Raw genomic sequence first — 21,935 nt, forward strand, 5'->3', positions numbered from 1 at the left:
GAATGGGTTCTAGATGGCAATTAATTAAAATTTCAGTTTTTGAACGGATGCATGAACAAAGCAATCATTGCAACTTGTAGTATGTCTTAATGTGACACCAGCCAACAATGTGTTAAATGAATATGTTCAATATGTTCAAAAATTTAATCCACATTTAAACAATTTACCCCTCAATCATCAATAATTAATATTTGATATCCACAGATATCAATCTCCCACTTAATCTCAACCCAAAGACTCAGATCCTCACCATACGAAAGCTTTTCTTGCTTACATCAAAGGTGTCACTGACAAAATCGACAAATTTCTAAAATCAAGAGGAATAAAGACAATATTTACCCCCGAACAAAAACTTTCATCTCTTGTCCGATCAATAAAAGACAACATTCCAAATAAACAACACGGAGTTTATGGAATTCCTTGTGCATACTTCCACCGATCTTATATAGGCCGAACAAATCGTAGAATCCAAAATAGGATTTAAGAACATTCCATTTCTGCTCTAGAATAGAAACTTTTTTAATTCCTGGGTTTGTCGATCTGGTATAAATAAAACACTTAATTACTGCTGAAACGTTTCTGCTATTTGCCATTTTCTAGAAGCACTTGGTTTGTTTATATTTATTTAGTTTCGATTGACTGCATTTGAATGTAAAACGTTTTATTTCTGTACATATGTAATATTAATTGATATGTATTTTTTTTCATTTTTTCCATAATTCCCGTAATTTTCAAAGAAAGTTTTCTCGGGTTAGTAGCAGGTGTAGGGGACCTGCATTTTTTAAGTTTTGACGGATGTTTTGCTACTTTTCTTGCTAATTTTTTTATGCGAAAAGTCTTCGTCTGTCACTGTTAAAACTTCACCGTTAGGAGGTTGGCCTTGGCTGTAATAGACTACATAAATACTGAATTCCTCTACAATAATTACTGTTGTTTTATTTTTAAATTGCATCAATATAAAAATTATTTTCCTACTTAATTTAATTGCCATCTTAAATACAATAATTACCACAACAATAAAGTAAATTTTAATTGTAGGATCAATGTATCATTTACAATATAAAGAAGTGTTTTATTCTGATTATTACCAATGCTACAATAATTTATTTGTTCAAACATGATAAAAAGATCAAAATAATCGATCATTAATTACACCAACAAGGTCAAAATACAAGAGTGTACTTAAAAAAAGAACAAGCTGAACTTACTGCTATCTGTAATTATTATCAGTCTATTAATATTACTCGAAGTAGTATTAATATAGTATTAATATTATTCGAATTATATGCAACCTATATTGGAATCAAACAGCAAATGTGAAGGTTGAGGGTAGGCTAACAGAAGAAATTCAAATCCGTCGAGGAGTCCGGCAGGGACGCATCTTGTCGCCACTTTTATTTAATCTGTATAGTGAAGCTATTTGTGAACAAGCACTCGAGGAAGAAGATCTTGGTCTGATAATAAATGGTGAGACCTTAGATTAACGAAACCGTTAATCGTGGTTTCTTTAATCTAAGGGTGAGACGATCAACAATATAAGGTATGCTGACGATACGGTTCTCCTAACGGGAACGCTAGTAGAACTACAACATCTCGTTCAAAGTCTCAATATATACTGTAACAGTTACGGCTTGAAAATTAATTTGAAAAAAACTAAATTTATGGTAGTCCGGCAGGGATGCATCTTGTCGCCACTTTTATTTAATCTGTATAGTGAAGCTATTTGTGAACAAGCACTCGAGGAAGAAGATCTTGGTCTGATAATAAATGGTGAGACCTTAGATTAACGAAACCGTTAACCGTGGTTTCTTTAATCTAAGGGTGAGACGATCAACAATATAAGGTATGCTGACGATACGGTTCTCCTAACGGGAACGCTAGTAGAACTACAACATCTCGTTCAAAGTCTCAATATATACTGTAACAGTTACGGCTTGAAAATTAATTTGAAAAAAACTAAATTTATGGTAATCACGAAATCAAAGAACATCAGAGCTAATCTTGTAATAGACAATACAACGATTGAGCGTGTGTCCTGTTATAAATATCTAGGTGCTTGGATCACAGACGACACTGATCAAACAAAAGAGATTAGATGTAGAATAGAAATCGCTAGATCAGTCTTTAATAGAATGCGCAAACTCTTTTGCAATCGTGATATCAATATAAAGTTACGAATACGAATGCTGCGGTGTTATGTCTTTTCTACCCTGTTGTATGGAGTAGAGGCTTGGACACTAAAACAGTTGACCACAAAAAACATCGAAGCTTTCGAGATGTGGTGCTATAGGCGCATTCTCAAAATATCATGGATGGACCGCGTCACTAACACGCAAGTACTCCAAACTTTAGACAAAAGATGCGAAATTCTAAATGAGATAAAAACTAGAAAGATGGAATACTTGGGGCACATTGTGAGAGGTGAAAAGTACGAACTTTTAAGAAATATCATGCAGGGCAAAAGAAGTGTGGGAAGAAGAAAAATATCGTGGCTTCGATATTATGATTAATCTACGTGAATGGTTCGGGTGTAGTTCGATTGAACTTTTTAGGCGCGCTGCTAACAAAGTCGCAGTGGCCATGATGATTTCCAATCTCCGCTAGGAGTGGCACGAGAAGAAGAAGATTAATATTACGGTAGTAAATGACCGTTTTAAAGATTTAGGTTCCTCTTAGCCTCTACTTCACTTTTGGACTTAAGCTCAGGGCTGCTCTTACTTTGGTGGTGAAAGTCACTCCTTCTCGGGGGTGAAAAAACATACGTTCAAAATAAGTCCCGAAATGGATAAATTGTTAGGTATTGTGAGTGAAAATGTTTATATTTAAAAATAAAAAAACACGTTTCAAGATGGTTTTTAAGAAATAATTCAAAAAGTAAGTATTTTATCAAAAAAAAAAGTATTGTTGGCAAAAATGTAGCTTATAAAAAACAAAAGAAATAGGGTATTTATAAAGTATGTAGACCCAATAAAAAAAGAGTTGTAAAGTCCTTTTATCCTATGAAGCCGATATGCAATTAAGATATGATCAGTGGGCCTCAAACAGTGGGGCATTAATATTTAATTCCGATCGCTTGAAAAGTAAAAATATTTAATTTCCCGTATTTTATTTTCAGTAATAATATTTGATTTTAATATAATATGTATATAGAGGGCGTGTTAAAACAAGTGGGACGGAATATTTCGAATATTTACTCGAAATTATTTGTCGACGTCAAATGTTCATCAAAGGCTCTATTTTGCGTAGAGTGAAAATTATACGAATGGTTTTGCATGCAGTAAAATTGGAAAATACTTGTCAAGTTGCTGGTATGTCCAAATTTGAATAAAATACATCCAAGACTTTACTTTCTGCAAACACTGTATTAAATATTACCTTGAAACAAATTGGCACTAAATCACTTCAGAGTTTTCAGCAAAACAAAAGGTTTAAACACGTGTAGTCCAGTAATTAATACCAAATATATTGAGAGTATGCAGTCCAGTAATTAGACCGAAGGTAATTTATCGTTTAACTAAAACACACCACAAAGTCCGAATTGAATTCCCGAAACATTTTTTTGTTACTTCTTTTTAGCAAACGATTTGGCCTATTCACTTTCTGATATTTCACTATCAGAGTCGTCACTATCTGAATTGTCTATCCGAATAATTAGAGGCTTCATCTATAACTCGTTCGGTTTGAAAATACTGAACGATTATGTCTTCCGTATGTCTAATACAATTTTGCCATTATTCTGCCTTTATTTGTTCTAGCGAACAAACTAAGCAGATTTCGGGGAAAACTCATCATACCTTTTTTAAAATATTTAAAAAAGGCTTTATTTTTGTTGTTTAACTTAAAAAGTATTAAGTGTTACGAAAACTCTCCAAGAGTGAAAAAATATAGATTTGACTTTTCCGAACATTTTATTTCACGTAAGATTAAAATTGGTTAAGATATGGCTTTTCAAAGTTTGGATACACTCTTGATTAGTGACTCGTCCAAACTCTTTCAACTACAACCCTTTCAAAGATAAGAGCCAAAAAAGTTAATTTCCAATATTTTAAACACATTTTTAAGCTTTTTTTTTTAAATTGTTTAATATTTTGTTTATAACAAGTATTATCTAAAATATTGATACAAAAATATTTCCAAGTTACCAAGATGAAAAAAAAGTTACTTTTCGGTGTTCATCTTAACTTTTATTAATTTTATATCTGTTCTTCGTTTATTTTATCGTTTTTTCAAAGTTTAGAAGTCATCATCATCATCCAGCCTCAAGAGTCCACTGCTGAACATAGGCCTCTTCCTCATGTTTCCAACCCCGTCTATCTTGCGCCGCTCTCATCCAGTTTTTATTGAGTCTTCTTAAATCGTCAGTCCATCTTGTAGGTGGTCGACCGACGCTTCTCTTGACTTCCCTTGGCCTCCATTCCAATAACCTCTTTGTCCATCGCCCATCTGTCATTCTGGATATGTGTCCTGCCCATCTCCATTTTAGTGGAGTTCTAAATGGAAGTGTAGAAGTAAAAAAAAGTAAAAAAACGAATTTTTTAATTTTCGAAAAATGTTGTCAAAATTTGAATACTTTGCTGTTACAAAATTAATCATAACAAAGCGAACAATATCTCGATGATGCGGCCTAAACACCGACTTGGAAAAAATTATTCCGAGAAAAACGCGTTTAAAAAAAGCATATTTTTTCATAGTCACCCAGTATCGTCTATTCTAGGCCCAACAGCGACGTGCTTTCTGCTAAAATATCTAGAGCATCTTTTTGCTCCTGCTTTCGACGAACTCTGACTTTTTTTTTTGTTGCATCTGTAGCCATTTTATTCGCTTTGACAATGTACTTATTCCAATTTCTATGTATGTATGCTCACTTATCTCACTCACTTATAAAGCTCACTCACCTTAATCACTCACATCAATCACTCATCCCACTCACTCACCTCACTCACCAACCTATCTTACTCACTCACGTCACTCACTTAACTCACTCACTCATATATATATATATATATATATATATATATATATATATATATATATATATATATATATACCGGAATTTAGGCGTTACGCCCTTCCGGTAGGGATCTATGAAGGAGTATCACCGAGCCACAAGCCCTTATCTCTTGCCGTACTGCTCCACCATATGCCGATCAAACACCAGCATATTCTAGTACTCACTCACTCATAAATGCCTATAACGCCATCAATTTTGCTCCGATCACTCTGAAATTTTAACTGGAGGCTCTCGAATATTTGTTCTATCGAATAAAAAAATAAAAAAAACCCTACTCCCCCTCAAGAGGCCAAAAATTTCTGCTTACGAGTTAAAATACTCCGAAAGAGTTACACTATCCAATTAAGGGTTGTTTTTTAAGTTGAAATAAAATAAATTCATAACATTTTTAATAGTTCCAACGAAAAGAAACTACAACTATTCGAATTTCTTCGCAAGGGGTGGTTTTTCTAAGGGAAAAAATTATATGGTAAAACATTTAAACAGTAACGAAATCTAAATTTAATGTCACGGTATAATTAAGTAATTCCAAATTGTTTGAATTTACAATTATACGATTTTTTTCTAATAGAAGGAGTTTTCACCCTTCAACATAAAAAAGCAACCAACGGCACAAGTCCAATTTTGAAGTAAAGGGTAAGTATAACCTAAATCCAAATTTTCATGCAAATCAGTAAAGACAGCGTATTCGATGACATTTTTTGAATAATAACTACTTTAAAAGGTGAGATTTAGGGGTTAAACTACGATAAAATCTTAAATTGTGTTGTTTAATGTTAATTGACATTCATTCACTTCATTACAAGATGATTTGAATTAATTAACCGCTTCAATTTACAATTATATGATTTTTTCTAGTAGTGGTGTTTTCACTCCTAAAAAATAAAACTAACTGCACAAATCTAAAAGTAAAATAGGGGGTAAGTAGAACCCAATCCAAATCTAACTCCTAAATCTAAATTCAAATTTTCATGTAATTCAGTGGTGACACGAAACATTACATGGTATCGCCGTGTTTCACGTTCATTTACTGGACTACATTTATAGTTTCACCACAGGCTGTAGAATAACATTCAAGTACTCGTATTTTGTTAAATTAACTTTTTGGTAACAGATGGAATATTTGAATGATATTTTTATCTTAAATTGTTACACGATTTATTACTTTTTGGAGATAGTCTATGTAACTCGTAATAAAAAATAATAACTTCCAATCTAAAAACTAAAAAGTTCCATCTACTGTTGGCGGAGAATTTATGTACAACAGATCTCCGAAGTTCCGAGGTCTTGTATAATAGTTATTAGAAGATGTAGAATAAGCCATTTGGTTGTAGTATAACCGCTAAGCGCTGTAGAACTAACGGTTTCGATGAAAAAGTAGATAGGCGTAAGTATTTGTCTTATTATTATAGATACTCTCTTAAAAAACCTATCCGTAAAGTATGTTGCAAAATTTTCAGTACCGACAATTTTTCAAATCAAATTCCAAACATATTATCACCTTGAATCAAATGATTCTGCTCGGAGTTTTTCCATTTTTACGTTCTTCAAATTCAAATGATACGTTTCAAGATCAAAATATCAAGAAGCTTAAGTCAAAAGAACGGTTAAATACTTGATTTGTACTCGTGTTATTATAATACATGTTCAAAAAGATTATGTCATATTCTTTTTTTTTAATACTTTTTTAGTTCTATTAAATAAACCTTCAGTTATATAATATAAACCTAAAAAAATATTTTTTACGCATATACATTTTAAATGAATGTTATACGAGGGGTGATATATATGTAGTGAGATATGGCAGCATAGGTGTAGAAAGTTAAAGTTCAGCTTCGTTCATCTCGATCGAAGATTCTCGATCAAAAGATGGAATTAAATCATAAACATTCTTCTGCAATTTTTTATTAAGTACTTTAAAAAGGGAATTAGTAAAATCGCAGGGTTTGTATCAATTAACATCAAGTTTTAATAATGAAGTGTACCGTGTGCCTCTTGTTTTTCGAATTTTTTTGTTAGGTTCAGGATAAATTTTGTGAAGGTCTCCTCGCCAAAAAATAAATAAGTAGAAGATCTATGTGAGATTGAGGTATGCTACTTAGTTATTACTCCATGGCTTTCATATGACACACTATCCCACGAAGGTTGGCGACGACACTATATGTGGCGGTATAGTGCAGGATATCTTGGCAGTTAAAATTTCTTTTGACAACCTCTCAAGCCATCTTTATAGAACATTCAGGAATACAGTTGAACTAGATATATTGACCTGACGCCTTCAATTTTTTTTCTTTGATCATCAGGTTAAAAGTACAATAGCGTTCCCCTTGGTGTAACTACAGTATCAAGGTACCACAATTTTCTATACTTTATTGTTAAAATATGTTACTTATTTTTCCCAATTCGCCTAATAGACTAGGCGGGATCTGTAGAAATTCAGACCATAATGGACATTTTCCATAGGAAGCTATTTTTTTGCTGAAGGCCCTTCAGGATGTGCCCAATATCGATAATCTCGATATGCGCCAGTCGCAAACCCTGTGCTAAGTTTTTTATTTAACAAAATCTGAAAACAATTGAAAATTTCTCATTTTTTTGCTCCTATTTTCGTTTATAATTCGGAAAATATTGATCCTAGAGAAAAAATTATGAGAAAATAAAAGTTTCGTTATTCAATTTTACACAATATTTCGTTAGCTAGAAATTTAAAATTTAATGTTTATTGTTGAAAAAATAGCAATAATTGGAAAAAAAAGTACAAAAAAATGAAGTTAATCCTTTAAATGTTTTCGACTTTCTAAACTTGACTTACCAGCTCCATATTCCGCCTAGAAAAACTTTTTAATATGTTTAAAACGTGTGCTAAATTTTGTTAAGATCGGTCGGATAGGTTTTGCATAATAATTTTGCAGCCCAGCCTACTGAAAAAACATCGCAAATTTTTAAATTTATAGTAGGCCCTAAATAAGGCCCTCAGATAGTTGCAATTTTTTTACATATAAAAGAAGGCTCAAACTTTGAAACGCTTTTTGTAAAATTCAAATCGGTTCAGTAGGAGAGCCTAGAAAATTTTTTAAAATTTTAAACATTTTTTAGGCTTATAAACAAATTGAATAACTTTACGAGCTTTAAACATATCAATTTCAAAATTTATACACTTAAAGAACATTAAAAGACGCTTCTTTAAAAAATTTGGCTTACTGGTTGCCAATATATTGAAGGTTAAGGTCAGACCTGAAGATTCTTGTCCTTCCAAAAAAAGAAAAAGACTTTAAAAAAACAATTGAAGATTGAGTCAAAATAAAGTTTATTTATGAAAAAAAAAATTTTTTTCGTTCGTCTTTGTTTTAACAATTTAAATTATTTATTAACAATTTATAAATACATATTTGTTTATTCAAAGTAACAATTTACTTCAATTTATAAATTGCAAGCTCAAAAAAAATGCATGAAGAAAAAATGCAATTACTTGTTTAACATACAATTGTTTATTGCAAATTTCCCAATTTTGCGATTAAAAATGGTATTTAAAAATATGATATTTGAAATCCTTGTCGTCCGAGACATCGACTCAAAAAAAAGAGCAAAATTGGTTAACAAGAAGCCGAGGTAATGCAATTTTTAGCTCGCGCTATGATTTTGAACTCGCCGATCCATATTTCGAGTGAATGTCCCCCACCACCACCACTCATGCATTCCGAGCAACATTTTACGCGAAAACGGTTTTTTATTTGTCTTTTTTATGGATGTTGCCATAAAGCGCATTACGTAAAACTTTTCATTTAAAAAGTACTTGACAAGACGAGGGTATTTGTTTAAAAACGAGCCCTCTATCACTTATGGTTACACGGCAAATGTATGCCAACTTTGACATTTAATATCTCGGCAACCAGTAAGCCGAATGTATCCTTTTTTTAAGAAGCGTCTTTTAATGTTCTTTAAGTGTATAAATTTTGAAATTGATATGTTTAAAGCTCGTAAAGTTATTCAATTTGTTTATAAGCCTAAAAAATGATTGATCGATGATTATCGATATTTGGCACATCCTGAAGTGATTCCAGCAAAAAATAGCTGCCTATGGAAAATGTCCAATCCAAAACAGATCCCGTCTAGACTATAAGAATATCTATGTCACAGAGATGCCAATACCCATTCGGACCATATGCTAGTGATTACAAAATGTAAAATAAAAATAACGAAGAATCAAAGACGAAAAGCACAAAAAGGGGGTCGGACAAAAATATTTTCTAAGAGAAAGAAGTAGAAAAAAATTTGAAAAAGAAGTAACTGCGGAGATACAATTCAAAACAACCAATGCAGGAATAATGGAAAAATCAAACAAGGAATAAACAAAGCAGCAGAGAAAGTGGTTGTCAAAATCCAAAATGAAAGAACAGATAATACAGAAGAAGAACAGAAGAAAACAATAAAACACGATTGAATGGCACTAGCAAACAAGAGGAACGCGAAAAACACAAACATCAAAGGAAAAAGACAAAAGAAATCGTTTAAATCGAAGAAAAATAAAAAAGTAGAAGAAATTATGAACGAGATAGAAACAGAAAATGAAAGACACAATTCGAAACCATTGTATCAATACTTAAAACTAGGTAATCGCAAACGGACAGCTAATATAGCTATAAAAGGATGGCAGAAGTATTTCGAAGAAATATATAAAGAAGCGGATAGGGAAGAAGAGAAACAATAATGAATACAGAACAAGATGAGGAAGAGGAAGAATTAACATACACAGAATTGACAGGCAAAATATGCAAACTTAAAAAGGGGAAAACAACAGGAGAAGACGGAATATGTGCAGAATTTATAAAATACGGAGGGATGCACTATACAGAAAGATTTATGAACTAATACAGAACTATAGTGACAATCCCAAAACAAAGAGAGCACAAAACATGTAAAAACTACTGAGCAATTAATTTACTGAATATAACATATAAAGTAGTGACTAGTATAATGAGAGACAGACTAACAATATACACAGAACAAAGCATAGGAGATTGCCAGTACGGATTCAGAAAAGGAAGATCCATGATATAAGCTATCAATACGCTAATATAAGCGATAGAGAAAACATACGAGCACGACGGAGAAGGACTATCAAAGACAGAGAAGAATGGTGAAAAGAAGTGTAAACAGCTAAGTCACACCAGAAACTTTAAAACCAAACCCAGAATGGATTTATAATTGAAAGTAGCTTCAGTTTCCTTAATCATGCGTTCCAAAGAAGTGTATGAATATTGTTCTGAAGCTATTTTCTTGTGGCATCTTAAAGCTGGGAACTTGACATCCAATAACAAGATATTCGAAGATGAAAAATATATAATCCTTTGAAGTGAGGACAAAAAACTTTATACGATAAAATTTTTTTACTGGTCTATCTCAATACTTACACACAGACCCTCGTACGACAATATTAATAAGGTGTAAAAAGGAATATTTTCCTACCAAACCGGAACTGTTATAAAAGATTTGTATTCTAATTAAAATTATTTATATGTTAAAAATAATAACTAAAGGTTAACACAAATATCTTTTAGGAGTAAACATTGTTTCTAATTTATTTCGGTAAATATGGACGCCATAAGTCCTTTTAATGATTCCTGTCCAGGGAACCTAAACAACGTACCTGGATATCTTCTCTTTACTCTAATTAATGGTTTGTTAAGGTCCAAGTGTAATCTAGGATCGAAGGATAATTATCAGGAAGATTATGCACCAAATCTGAAAGATGGGGACGAATTTGATTTTATAGTGATAGGAAGTGGATCTGCAGGGTCTGCGGTAGCTAACAGATTAAGTGAAAATCCCAACTGGAGAGTGTTGGTACTAGAGGCAGGAGGATATCCTTCAGCTACAAGTGATGTAAGTATCCAAATGTATTATTTATGGTTTTCTTCTATTCCATATCTGCAATTACTTTACTCTGTTCTTCTTTTAATATCAGTATTTGTTTCAAACCTGTTTCTTATTAAATAAGTGATGGATTCGATAGTTTCTTGATGGAAATTCATTTTATCTAAGACTTTAATAAAACTCTGAAAACTTTTGTTTTTAACACTTCCACAAAATTTATTATATTATACATTTATTAGACTGTTTATGTCAAGTTGGTCATTCAGAATTATGTCTGTATTTCTCAATTTGTTAATTTCCATAGATACTAAAAAAGAAACTTTCCACTGAAGCCAATAAAATAGGTTTGAAAATCAATATTAGTAAAACCAAATCCATGAGAATAAATGCAAGGAACAACACGCTATTTACTATTGACAATATGCAAATTGAAAATGTGGAAAACTTTACATATCTTGGAAGTGTCATAACAGAAAACGGAGGTACATAAGACGATATTCGTATGAGGATACGAAAAGCCCAACAAGCTTTCAGCACGCTCAACCCTGTTTGGAGATCTGGCGAGTATACAAGGACAAAGATCCGAATATTCCAATCAAATGTCATGTCTGTTCTACTCTACGGATGTGAAACCTGGAAAGTGACAAACACCCTCACAGACAAACTGCAGGTCTTTGTTAACAAATGTCTATGAAGGATTGTTCGTATATTCTGGCCTAACACCATCAGAAACGAAGATCTACTACACCTGACCGAACAAAAGAGGGTACAAAACAAAATGAAAAGTCCAGAAAGTGGGGTTGGATCGGTCACACACTCCGAAAAAATAGTTCCAGTATCGCAAAGACTGCCCTAGAGTGGAATCCCCAAGGGAAAAGAAAAAGAGGTCGCCCAGTACAAACTTGGAGAAGATCCATCATGGACGAGATAAGAGGCCAAGGAAAGTCTTGGAATGAGGTGAAGGCCTTAGCGCAAAATAGAACCCGATGGCGCGTTTTCACTGAAGCTCTATGCTCCACTTAGGAGTTCAAGAACCTTATATATATATACTAATAAAGATAGCTTAAGGCCTTTATTTTGAATGTGAAAAATCTGAAATTCGTCATTCAAAGAATTATTATGGCGTAGAAGGTGAAGTGCGTACATAGAATTTGTTTTTCTGTCATTGGAAGTCCTTGTATGTTCTGCTATACATTTTTTAAAAGTTCTACTAGTATGACCAATGTAAGTTTTGGGCAGTCGCCATATGTAAGTTTGTATACACCACTGTGTAAATGCTTTTTCTTTTGGCTCTTGTTGTTCTTAATATATTTGTCTAAGTTGTCATTTGTTCTAAAAGCTGGTATATTACTCCTTTCTTTTTTATGTGTTTGGCTATTTTTATTGATATCTTGCCTGTATGTGCAATAGAGCAGAATGTACTGTGCTTTTTCTCTGGTGGTGTACATACTGATTTCAAGGCATTCTTATGTAGTTTTTGATTTAAAATTTTATTTATTTATTGTTTGTTCGACCCATTGTTTACTGCTATTTGCTTAACTTTTGCTATTTCCTATTTGACATTTGCTGTTTCTTATTCTTAACAATTCAGTCACTTGGCAAAGTTTATCTCATCAAAGCTTATGTCTTAATAATTTCTTTCTAGTAAAATAAAATTATTCTTGGATCACACCATAGACCTAAATATATTTACATACGTAGACAAGGACGTTATTGAAAGCTATATAAGTACAATATTTTATTTTCAAGTTATCTTCTTCTTATGGGGCCCTATCCAATGAGTGAATATTAGCGACAATTCTGGCGTACTCCTCTCGGTCGTGTGAAGCTCTAAAGAGTACATGGGCATCGAGGTTTGTCCAATCCCTTATGTTTTTAAGCCATGAGTATTTCTTTCTTCCGATCCCCGTTTTCCTTCTATCTTCTCTTCCATCAAAAGCTTTAAGAACTGGTACTTGGAATTTCGAAATATATGACTAGATAAGCAGTTTTTCTTCTTTTTATTATTGGCAGCAATTCTCGTTCTCGCCCATTCAACTTAATACTTCGATATTTGTTGTGTGATCTGTCCAGGGAAATTTAAGTAGTCTTCTAAATACCCATATTTTAAAATCCTCTAATCGGTTCATCACATTGGACTTTATGGTCCAGGTTTCTACACCATATAGCAATATGGAGTAAATGTAACATTTTACAAAGCAATATCTAAGCGTTAAGTTAAGGCTGCTGTTGCTTAGTAAGGTTCTCATATTAGTAAACGCTGTTCTGCTTGCTCAATGCTGCTACGTATCTCTATGTCATGATCTAGATCTTCAGTTATCCAACTACCGAGATATCTGAACTTGGGGACCTTTGGGATGTTCTCATTGTTTACTCTTATATATAATTGCATATTTCGTGTTCTACTAACCACCATTACCTTCGTCTTGTCTATATTAATCTTCAAGCCCAGTCGATCTCCTTCAGTGTTTATTCTATCTATTAGTCATTATATCGCTTCTTGGCAATCAGCTATTATGACTGTATCATCAGCATAGCGAAGATTACTAATATTCTGTCCGTTGATTTTGATTCCATCTTCAGTGTCATTTAAGGCTCTATCGAAAATCGTTTCAGAGTAAAGATTAAAAAGGAGGGGTGACAGAACACAACCCTGTCGTGTACCTTTTTCGATTGAGACATATGATGTAGATTTCAGTCCTACTCTCACAGATGACACTTGATTCATATAAAGGTTGTTTATGATTTTAAGGTCATTCTGATCTATCGAACGTTCCTAGAGCAATCTTACTAATTCTGAATGATTAACACAATCGAACGCTGTCTGCTAATCTATAAAGAATAGGAAGACTCCTTTTTGGTAATCTCTGCATTTCTGAAGTAGGACAGTTAAGTTATAAAGTGCTTCTCTTGTGCCAAATCCTTGTCTGAAACCGGACTGTGTGGTGCTAATGTCTCTTTCACATCTGTTGTATATTCTTGTGTGCATTATCTTTAAGAAGAGTTTTAGGACCTGGCTCAATAAGCTGATCATTCGGAATTGGTGGCAACTATTAGCCTTTGGCTTTTTTGGAATTGGTATAAAGGTTGATTGAAGCCAATTCTGTGGTATTTGGCCGGACCCATGAATGTCATTAAAAAGATCTACGAAGGTGTCTATATTATCTTCACTCAAAATTGTTAGAACCTCTATGTATATGTCGTCTGGGCCTGGTGCTTTTCCCCATTTGCTCTGTTTGATTGCCCTTACAACTTCTGACTTCAATATTTTGGGGGAGAGTTCACTTTTATATTCTTCTAGTGTTGTCTGAGTATAGTTGCTGTGTGTAGTTTTTCCAATGTTGAAGGAGATCCTTGGGATCAGTAATTCATTTATTGTCCTTCACAATACTGTTAAAACTGAAAGGTTTTTTATGACCTGCCAGTTCTTTAACGAGTTTATGTATGTTAAAGTGGTCATGTTTTTCTTCCAATTCCTCTATTTCTGCACACCTGTCTAGCAGCCACTGTTCTTTAGCTTTGCGACACTCTTTTCGTATTTGTCGGTTAATCTGCTGATGTTTGGTTCGGTCTTTGTTTTTAAATGATCTGAGGTCGTTCATCATTGATAATATTTCGTCAGTCATCCAGTTCTTCTTTCTGTACTTTTGGGAAGCGATCAGAGACTTGGTGGTGGTTACGATAGCTTTTTTAATACAATTCCATTTGTCTTCTATACTGGCTGGTTGTTTAGATCTTGCCGTGATATCCGCTACTGCCTCATTTAGTTTTTCTGTGACTTTTAGTTTAACGTTAGGTTATTTTAAGCTGTTTATATCAATTTTCTTTATGGATTTTCTTTTAATTTTCTTAAGCTTAATTTTCAATTTTCTTACTAAGGGATTGTGATCAGATTCGATATCTGCTCCAGGGTACGTTTTTATTCCTTCTAATCCATTTCTGTATCTCTGATTAATCAATAAAAAATCAATTTGATTTCTTACGATGTTGTCATGTGTATGTTGTGGAGACTGCCAGATGTAGAGTCTCCGAGGTGGCAGTTTGTACCAGGTATTCGCAATGACTAATCTTTCTTCTTGACAGAACTGGATTAGTATATCACCTCTCTCGTTTCGATCTCCTAAGCCAAAGTCAACAACGAAATCTTCAACACGTCCTCGCCCTACCTTCGTATTGAAATCTCCCATGATTATAAGTGTCTGGTTCTTCTTGATCAGTTTCATTAACTTCTTAATCTCCCTGTACAATTGTTTTACTTCATTTTCAGGCTTGTCCAAGGTTGGTGCATAGATTTGTATAATGTTAAGGTCAACAGGATCGGCTTGGACTTGTAGTAGTGCTGCCCTATCTGAGTATGCCATGAAGCTCGTTACTGATTTGTTTGAGGCTGTGTTAACTAGAAATCCAACTCCGTTATAATGATGGGGTAGGTGTTTTAAGTAATAAATCATCCAAATTTGCCACTTCTTATAGTACCCCTCACTAAAATTGATAACAATCTCAACAACGTAATGTCTATCTTGTGCAGCTCGAAATAATGCAATCAAACGAGTCAATACTTTTATATTTTTAACAATAAATATTTGCGTCTTTCCAGTCACTCCTTGTCTTATATTTTCCCTAATAATGTCATGAATTTGTTAATAGGATTTTATCGGATCCTCTTTGTAGATCCCCATTCTATTATATAGCATACAAGAGACCGAAGAGGATTGGCAATACAACACTGAACCGTCCAAAAAGGCATGTTTGTCCTTCAAAGACGGCAGATGCAGCTGGCCGAGGGGAAAAGTCTTAGGTGGCAGCAGTACCTTAAATGCGATGTTATTTACCAAAGGCAACCAAAGAGATTACGACCAATGGGCAGAGCTCGGTAATACCGGGTGGAGTTGGAAGGATGTAAAAAAACATTTTGCAAAAATTGACGAGTCAGGAATTTGTTCGCACAAATATGACGCTGGTAAGATTTTTCTTAAAAATATTAACAGTTTATTTGAAATAAAAATGCATAAACCAGTTTTCCATAAAGATACAAAAATATGTGAGTAGAACAAATTCATATAATAAAAAGACATGTAGAACCTTAAAGGGGCTAAAACTATACATAAAGTTTGCAAAAAGCATCAAAATTTGTTTACAACAGAAATCAAAAAGTTTTATATACCGGGTGTGCCAAAAGAAGCGGGACGGTCGAATGTTTAGCAAACTTTACATCGCATCGGATCGAAAAACTGAAAAACACATTTTAAGGACATAGGCACAAAATGTCGCCTGTCAAAATGTGTCAATGCGCTTTAAATGTATTTATTTTTTTCGAATCCTAAGAAAAATAATAAATATTTTTGAAAAAAAATTTAATGAAAATTTTAAACGTAGAGTGAAAGATTGCATTATTACCGGGGGCCGAAAGTCCCTTAGAATAACCAATAAGTTTCTTTTGAATGAGATATTTGAAATTAAAAGTCACACTAAATTTCGTCTTTTTTCACCCCTGTAACTTCGGCGGTAACGCCCTCGGTAATAAACCAATCTTTTATTCTGCGTTTAAACTTTTCAAATATATTTATTAGTTTTCTCAGGATTCGAAAAAAATAAATACATTTAAATAATAAATACATTTAAAACACATTGAGCATTTTGACAAGGGACATTTTGCGCCTATGCCCTTAAATATTTTTCAAAAATCTATCAAATGACAATTAACATGACCTACGACCCCCGTAGCTGGGGCGGGGGCAACTTTAAAATCTTAAACGAGAAACCCCATTCTTTATTGCAGATTTATAATTAAGAAAGTTATGGAAACGGTTTAATATCTCAAGAAATACACTTCCAAATTAAAAACCGGAAAACATATATTTAATATTTTCCAAAAATCTATCAAATTACGACTCTCAATCTTTGAAATCTTGAATGGACTACAGATTTCTATCTTAAATTTTTTTTCGAGTCGCAATAGATGGCACTGTAATCGCAGAAAAGCAAATACTGATCAAAAGTCCGCAAACGGTCAAATTTCTCGGTACAAAATTAGTATTTTTTAAAAGTTTATCTAATAATACGACAGTAGACTGGTAGATGGTGTTCAAATTGTACGAGGTTAACGTCGTTCGTTGACTCTACTCGACGTGGATGTAGTAGTTTTTTGTTCCCTTCTGGGTGCTTGTTTTGAGTGAGTCCCCTTACTCTCACTTATTGAGGTGCTTGTTTTAAGCGAGTGCCCCTGCCTATCACTTTTCGTTGTACTTGTTTTGAGTGAGCCTCTCGCAATGATCCTGGCAGTAGCTAATCAATTACCTATTCTGCAGGTATTGATCTAAATTTTAAGAGGGTTTGTACAGTTTTTCAAGTAGAATACGAATCTGCAATACAAATCTGCAATGTAATATCACTGAAACTAATTATATACTAAATCACAGCAGCATTCCTATTCTCGAACATATAAGTTTCCGGATTAAAACGCTCGTCTTGCAGGGCTTTCTTCAGAAGTTGGACTATATCAGCCTTTTCCCAACAGAATTCAGTTCGATATTCTCCAATTTAGGGCGTAAAACCCTTATTTTTAAATCAATAACTTTCACAGCAATTTTTCACAGAATTTATTTAAATATCCCGCTTCTGATACCATTGAACCGTTATTTTATTTTTATTTATTTTAGTTTTTTTTATTTACATTTATTTTAATACTAACAATCAAAACACAATTTATTAATTGGCTCTCAGATTTAGGTAGATACTTCTCGATATCACATCTGCGACTCGATTTTTGATTACGTATATTCCATAAGCTTCGAGACTAGTGCGTCGTAGGTCATCGAACGCCGTAGCAGGCAGGCTGACGTAACACTTCTTTCTACAAAGCTCCTGCAGAGTTGAAACCACCTGTCACTGTTGCACTCGAGAAAATATGCTGCAAAAATTTGCTTTCCGATCTTGAGTACACCGAAGTGAAATTTATAAAATTTATATGCATATATACAATCAACAAGTTAAACAATATCTTCAATAACTAGTATCGTTGCCTATAACTTCAAAATTTGTTTTAATGCGTTTAAATTGTTTTATTGTTTTTAGGAGACCCAATAAAAAACGCGGTCATTGAAGCATACAAACAACAAGGATACAAACACCACGAAAAAGAAAGCCCAGAAGATCCAATAGGATCCATAGAAACAACAGTGTGCATCAAGGATGGAATGCGTAATAATGCGGCAAAAGCATTTTTGGGTAATTTTAAGAAAAGACAAAATTTATTGATTTCTCTTCATTCTTTCGTTCAAAAAATTTTGATAGATCCTAAAACAATGACAGCATATGGAGTTGAAATAAAGATTGGTAGTAGAATATTGACAATAAAGAACAACAAAGAGATTATTTTGTCAGGCGGCACTATAAATTCAGCCCAACTACTAATGTTATCTGGTATAGGACCTAGAACGCATCTGGAAGATCTAGGAATATATGTTGCAAAAGATTTACCTGTGGGAAAATACTTGCAAGATCATATCATGCACTACGGATTCGATATCTCGTTGTCACCAAATTCAATGCTACCTGAGCATCAAGTTGAAAACCTCCAGAATATAATTTTCAACTATTTCAATGACAGAACAGGGTTGTTCAGTACAGTCGGCGTCATAAATCACTGGGGATTCATCAACACAAGAAACGATTCAATTTACCCAAATATTCAATATCATCACACACTTTTTCCACAAAATGATGCACTTTTATTGCCCACAGTTTGCCGGGGAGCAGGTTTAAAGGAAAATATAGTGAAAAGTAAACTAGACTCACTCAAATCTGGTAATTTACTAGCTCTTTACACCACTCTACTAAATCCAAAATCAACTGGCCAAATAACTTTAAAGAGCAAATTTCCTGAAGATAAACCCATCATTAATGCAGGATATTTTACAGATGAAGAGGATGATGATCTACAGGTCATGCTGGAGGGAATTAGGTATTACAATTTATTATTATCTTCATTATCATTATTTTATTTTCATTATCTATTTATCACCAATATTAATTTCTTTTCTAATGAAAATATATATAATAGTCTCCCGTTTTATACCGCTGTCGCGGCTTTGGCAGTATAGCAGGGTAGTCTGCTATATCTAGGGCCTACGGTATACAAGGAAGGTAACATGGCCAGTGCTACGCTTCAACCGTCTATTATTACCCCTGGTTTTACCCAAGGTACTCATTTTTATTCAGGCTGAGTCGACCTGGGGCCTATAGACATTTTTAAAATGTCTAGATGTTCTTGCCGGCGGTGGGATTCGAACCCCGGACCACCGGCTTGCGAGTCAAGCATCCTACCGCTTGCGCTACGCAGGCCCTAATGAAAATATCAGAAATGAAAACAGAGACCTTTTGACGGATTTCTGCAGAATAAACGAAATGCGTATTAATAATATATTTTTCCCTCACAAAGAACAACACAAATACACACAGAAACATAATATACATGTACAGAAAGTTCGTAAAATACTTGAAAAGCTGAAGAACAAGTCTCCTTCTTCTTCTAATGGCACTACAACCCTTTGTGATTCTTGGCCTGCTTAACAATGTTTTTCCATTCTGCCCTGTCGGATACTTTCCTTCGCCACTGCCTGATGTTCATGGTTTTAAGATCTACGTCGTCTATCCATCTTTTACAGGGCCTTCCTCTTGTTCTGTTTCCTTGGGGCTTCCATCTCTGGACTTCTTTTACAGCTCGATTATCTGGCATTATTTCTAGGTGACCAAGCCAGTTTAGTCTTTGTGACTTAACAAATCTAACAATAGCTGCGTTCTGCATTAGTTCATCCAGCTTGTGGTTCATTTTAATTCTCCACGAACCATCGCTGTATTGGGTTGGTCCAAATATCTTCCTTAGTATTTTGCGCTCAAATATTCTCAGTTGATTTTTATCAGTGGTTGAAGGGTCCACGTTTCACATCCATATGTGACCACTGGTCTAATTACCGATTTGTAGATTCTAAGCTTAGACTCACGATTCAGTAACTTACTTTCCATTAAGTCTTTGTAAGCGTAAAAGCTAAGAATCCGTGCTTGTATTTCTTGACTGATGTTGTTGTTTTCATTTATTATTGAGCCTAAGTAGGAAAAAGTGGAGGCGTATTTGTAGGTATGGTTGTGTAACTTCAGATTCTCATGATGATTCGATTTTGTGCACTCCATATATTTTGTTTTGCTTTCATTTATATATAGACCAAAGGTAGCAGCTTCTCGTTTCAGTTCTATAACTTTTTTGCTTAATACCCTTTTGTTGCCGCTTATTATGGCAACATCATCGGCATATGCGCATATTTGCATTGATCTTGTATTAATGCAGCCGTTTATATCCAGTTTTCTAACAACAGCTTCTACAGTTAGATTAACCCCCTTTTGCCTTTTTCTCTTTTACCAGAAGGAAAAAGAGAGAAATGTTGAATAGAAAAATACAACAAATTACAGATTATAATAACAGAAGAGAGACTAGAAAATTTTACAAGGAAATCAAGCAATACACCCAAGGATACATGACAAGATCAACAGTTTGCAAGGACAAAAATGAGGCAATTATCAGCGAGAAAGAGGAAATAATGAAAAGGTGGAAGGAGCATTTTTAAGAGCTGTTAAACCCAGAAAAAGAACAAAACGAAGATGAAGAAATAATTCACCACACAGCAGAACAACTAGTTAAGCAACCAACATTGGAAGAAACGATAAACGTCATAAAACATCTAAAAAATAACAAAGCACCTGGCACTGATGGAATAACTGCAGAACTGATAAAGAATGGTGGACGTTCGCTATGGAGTCGTATCCATAAACTAATCGACTGCATATGGACACTAGAAGTCATCCTAGAAGATTGGAAAGTAGGAATCATACTTCCTATGTACAAAGGGGGAGACAAACGACTCTGCAAAAATTATAGAAGCATAACAGTTTTAAATGTCGTATACAAGAAATAAGGAATTATATACAGACGCCTGGAATCGTTTTCGGATGAGATGATTGGTGAATACTAATGTGGCTTCAGACCAAAGAGGTCAACTATAGACCAAATACATATGTTAAGAGGTATACATGAAAAATGTGTTGAATATAACATACCTATTTACAACTTGTATATCGATTTCAAACGGGCGTTTGATGGAGTAGATCGACAAAAGATGCTACGTAATTTGTTTGGCCACCTCGCAGTCCAGATTCAAATTATATTGAATATATTTGTAATGATATGGTGACAAAAAAACGTGTGGTCACCAGAAATTTTATGGAGCTTCAATTATATGCAGAATTTTATCCAAAATCTGATTTAAGGTACGCAATATCCAATATCAAGTTTAAGGTATACCAAGGCACATCGTTATTTGCAAGCTTTTTCCTCTGCCAGAGGAGAGACTCGTTATTAATTCAAAAGTTTTGTTTGTAAGTAATCAGTAAACTATATTAAAACCGATAACAAAAACTCTAAAATAACGTTCATGGGTAACCCTCATTTTATGCTCCGAAGTTTCATGTTTTAGGTTTCTCGAAAAGTTGATCGAATCTCCAGAAATACAAAAGTTTGATGCTCAAATTATCCAGTATGAAGGCCTAGATTGCAACGAATACAAATTCAGATCGGACGAATACTGGAAGTGCAGTTTAAGACATTTGGCTACCACCGTTTACCATCCAACCAGTACTTGCAAAATGGGACCAAAAGATGATGGTACGTCTGTAGTCGATCCAAACCTTAAGGTGCATGGGATAACAAATTTAAGGGTAGTTGATGCTAGTATCATGCCGCATGTGGTTAGTGGGAATACGCATGCTCCAACTATGATGATAGGACATAAGGCTGGCGATATTATATCTAAGGATTGGTTGAAACGAGAACGAGAAGAGCTCTAAATTTATATTAAAATATTTGTTATAAAACTGATACCATTTTAATATATTTTCCAATAATATTTAATTGATAATATAGGATAGGGTTTTATTTATTACCACGTAATTATTGTAATTGAAACCATTAAAGGGTACAAACAAAGACTGGTTTTAATTG

General features: G+C 33.9%; 1 protein-coding gene across 2 annotated transcripts; it reads left to right on the plus strand.

The window, feature by feature from the left end:
• Positions 1-6,274: 6,274 nt before the first annotated feature.
• Positions 6,275-21,932, plus strand: LOC140436628 (glucose dehydrogenase [FAD, quinone]-like). Of its 2 annotated transcripts, XM_072525618.1 has the most exons (5): positions 6,275-6,398; positions 10,570-10,894; positions 15,557-15,845; positions 17,960-18,848; positions 21,412-21,932. In XM_072525618.1, the coding sequence occupies exons 2-5, from the start codon at positions 10,604-10,606 to the stop codon at positions 21,779-21,781; spliced, it is 1,839 nt and encodes a 612-aa protein (XP_072381719.1). In that variant the 5' UTR covers positions 6,275-6,398; positions 10,570-10,603; the 3' UTR covers positions 21,782-21,932. The 2 variants fall into 2 exon arrangements, with proteins under 2 accessions (XP_072381719.1, XP_072381718.1); XM_072525617.1 differs by lacking the exon at positions 6,275-6,398 and having other exon boundaries at positions 10,542-10,894.
• The last annotated feature ends 3 nt before the right edge of the window (positions 21,933-21,935 follow it).

The sequence above is a fragment of the Diabrotica undecimpunctata genome, chromosome 3 (assembly GCF_040954645.1).
Source record: "Diabrotica undecimpunctata isolate CICGRU chromosome 3, icDiaUnde3, whole genome shotgun sequence".
NCBI classification, from domain to species: domain Eukaryota; kingdom Metazoa; phylum Arthropoda; class Insecta; order Coleoptera; family Chrysomelidae; genus Diabrotica; species Diabrotica undecimpunctata.

Excerpts from the sequence above, each read along its gene's own strand:
- LOC140436628 (XM_072525618.1), top strand. The coding sequence starts at position 10,604 with ATGGACGCCATAAGTCCTTTTAATGATTCCTGTCCAGGGAACCTAAAC. Across the intron at positions 10,895-15,556 it reads ATCCTTCAGCTACAAGTGAT|ATCCCCATTCTATTATATAG; the intron begins GTAAGTATCCAA and ends TCCTCTTTGTAG. Across the intron at positions 18,849-21,411 it reads GTCATGCTGGAGGGAATTAG|GTTTCTCGAAAAGTTGATCG; the intron begins GTATTACAATTT and ends TTCATGTTTTAG.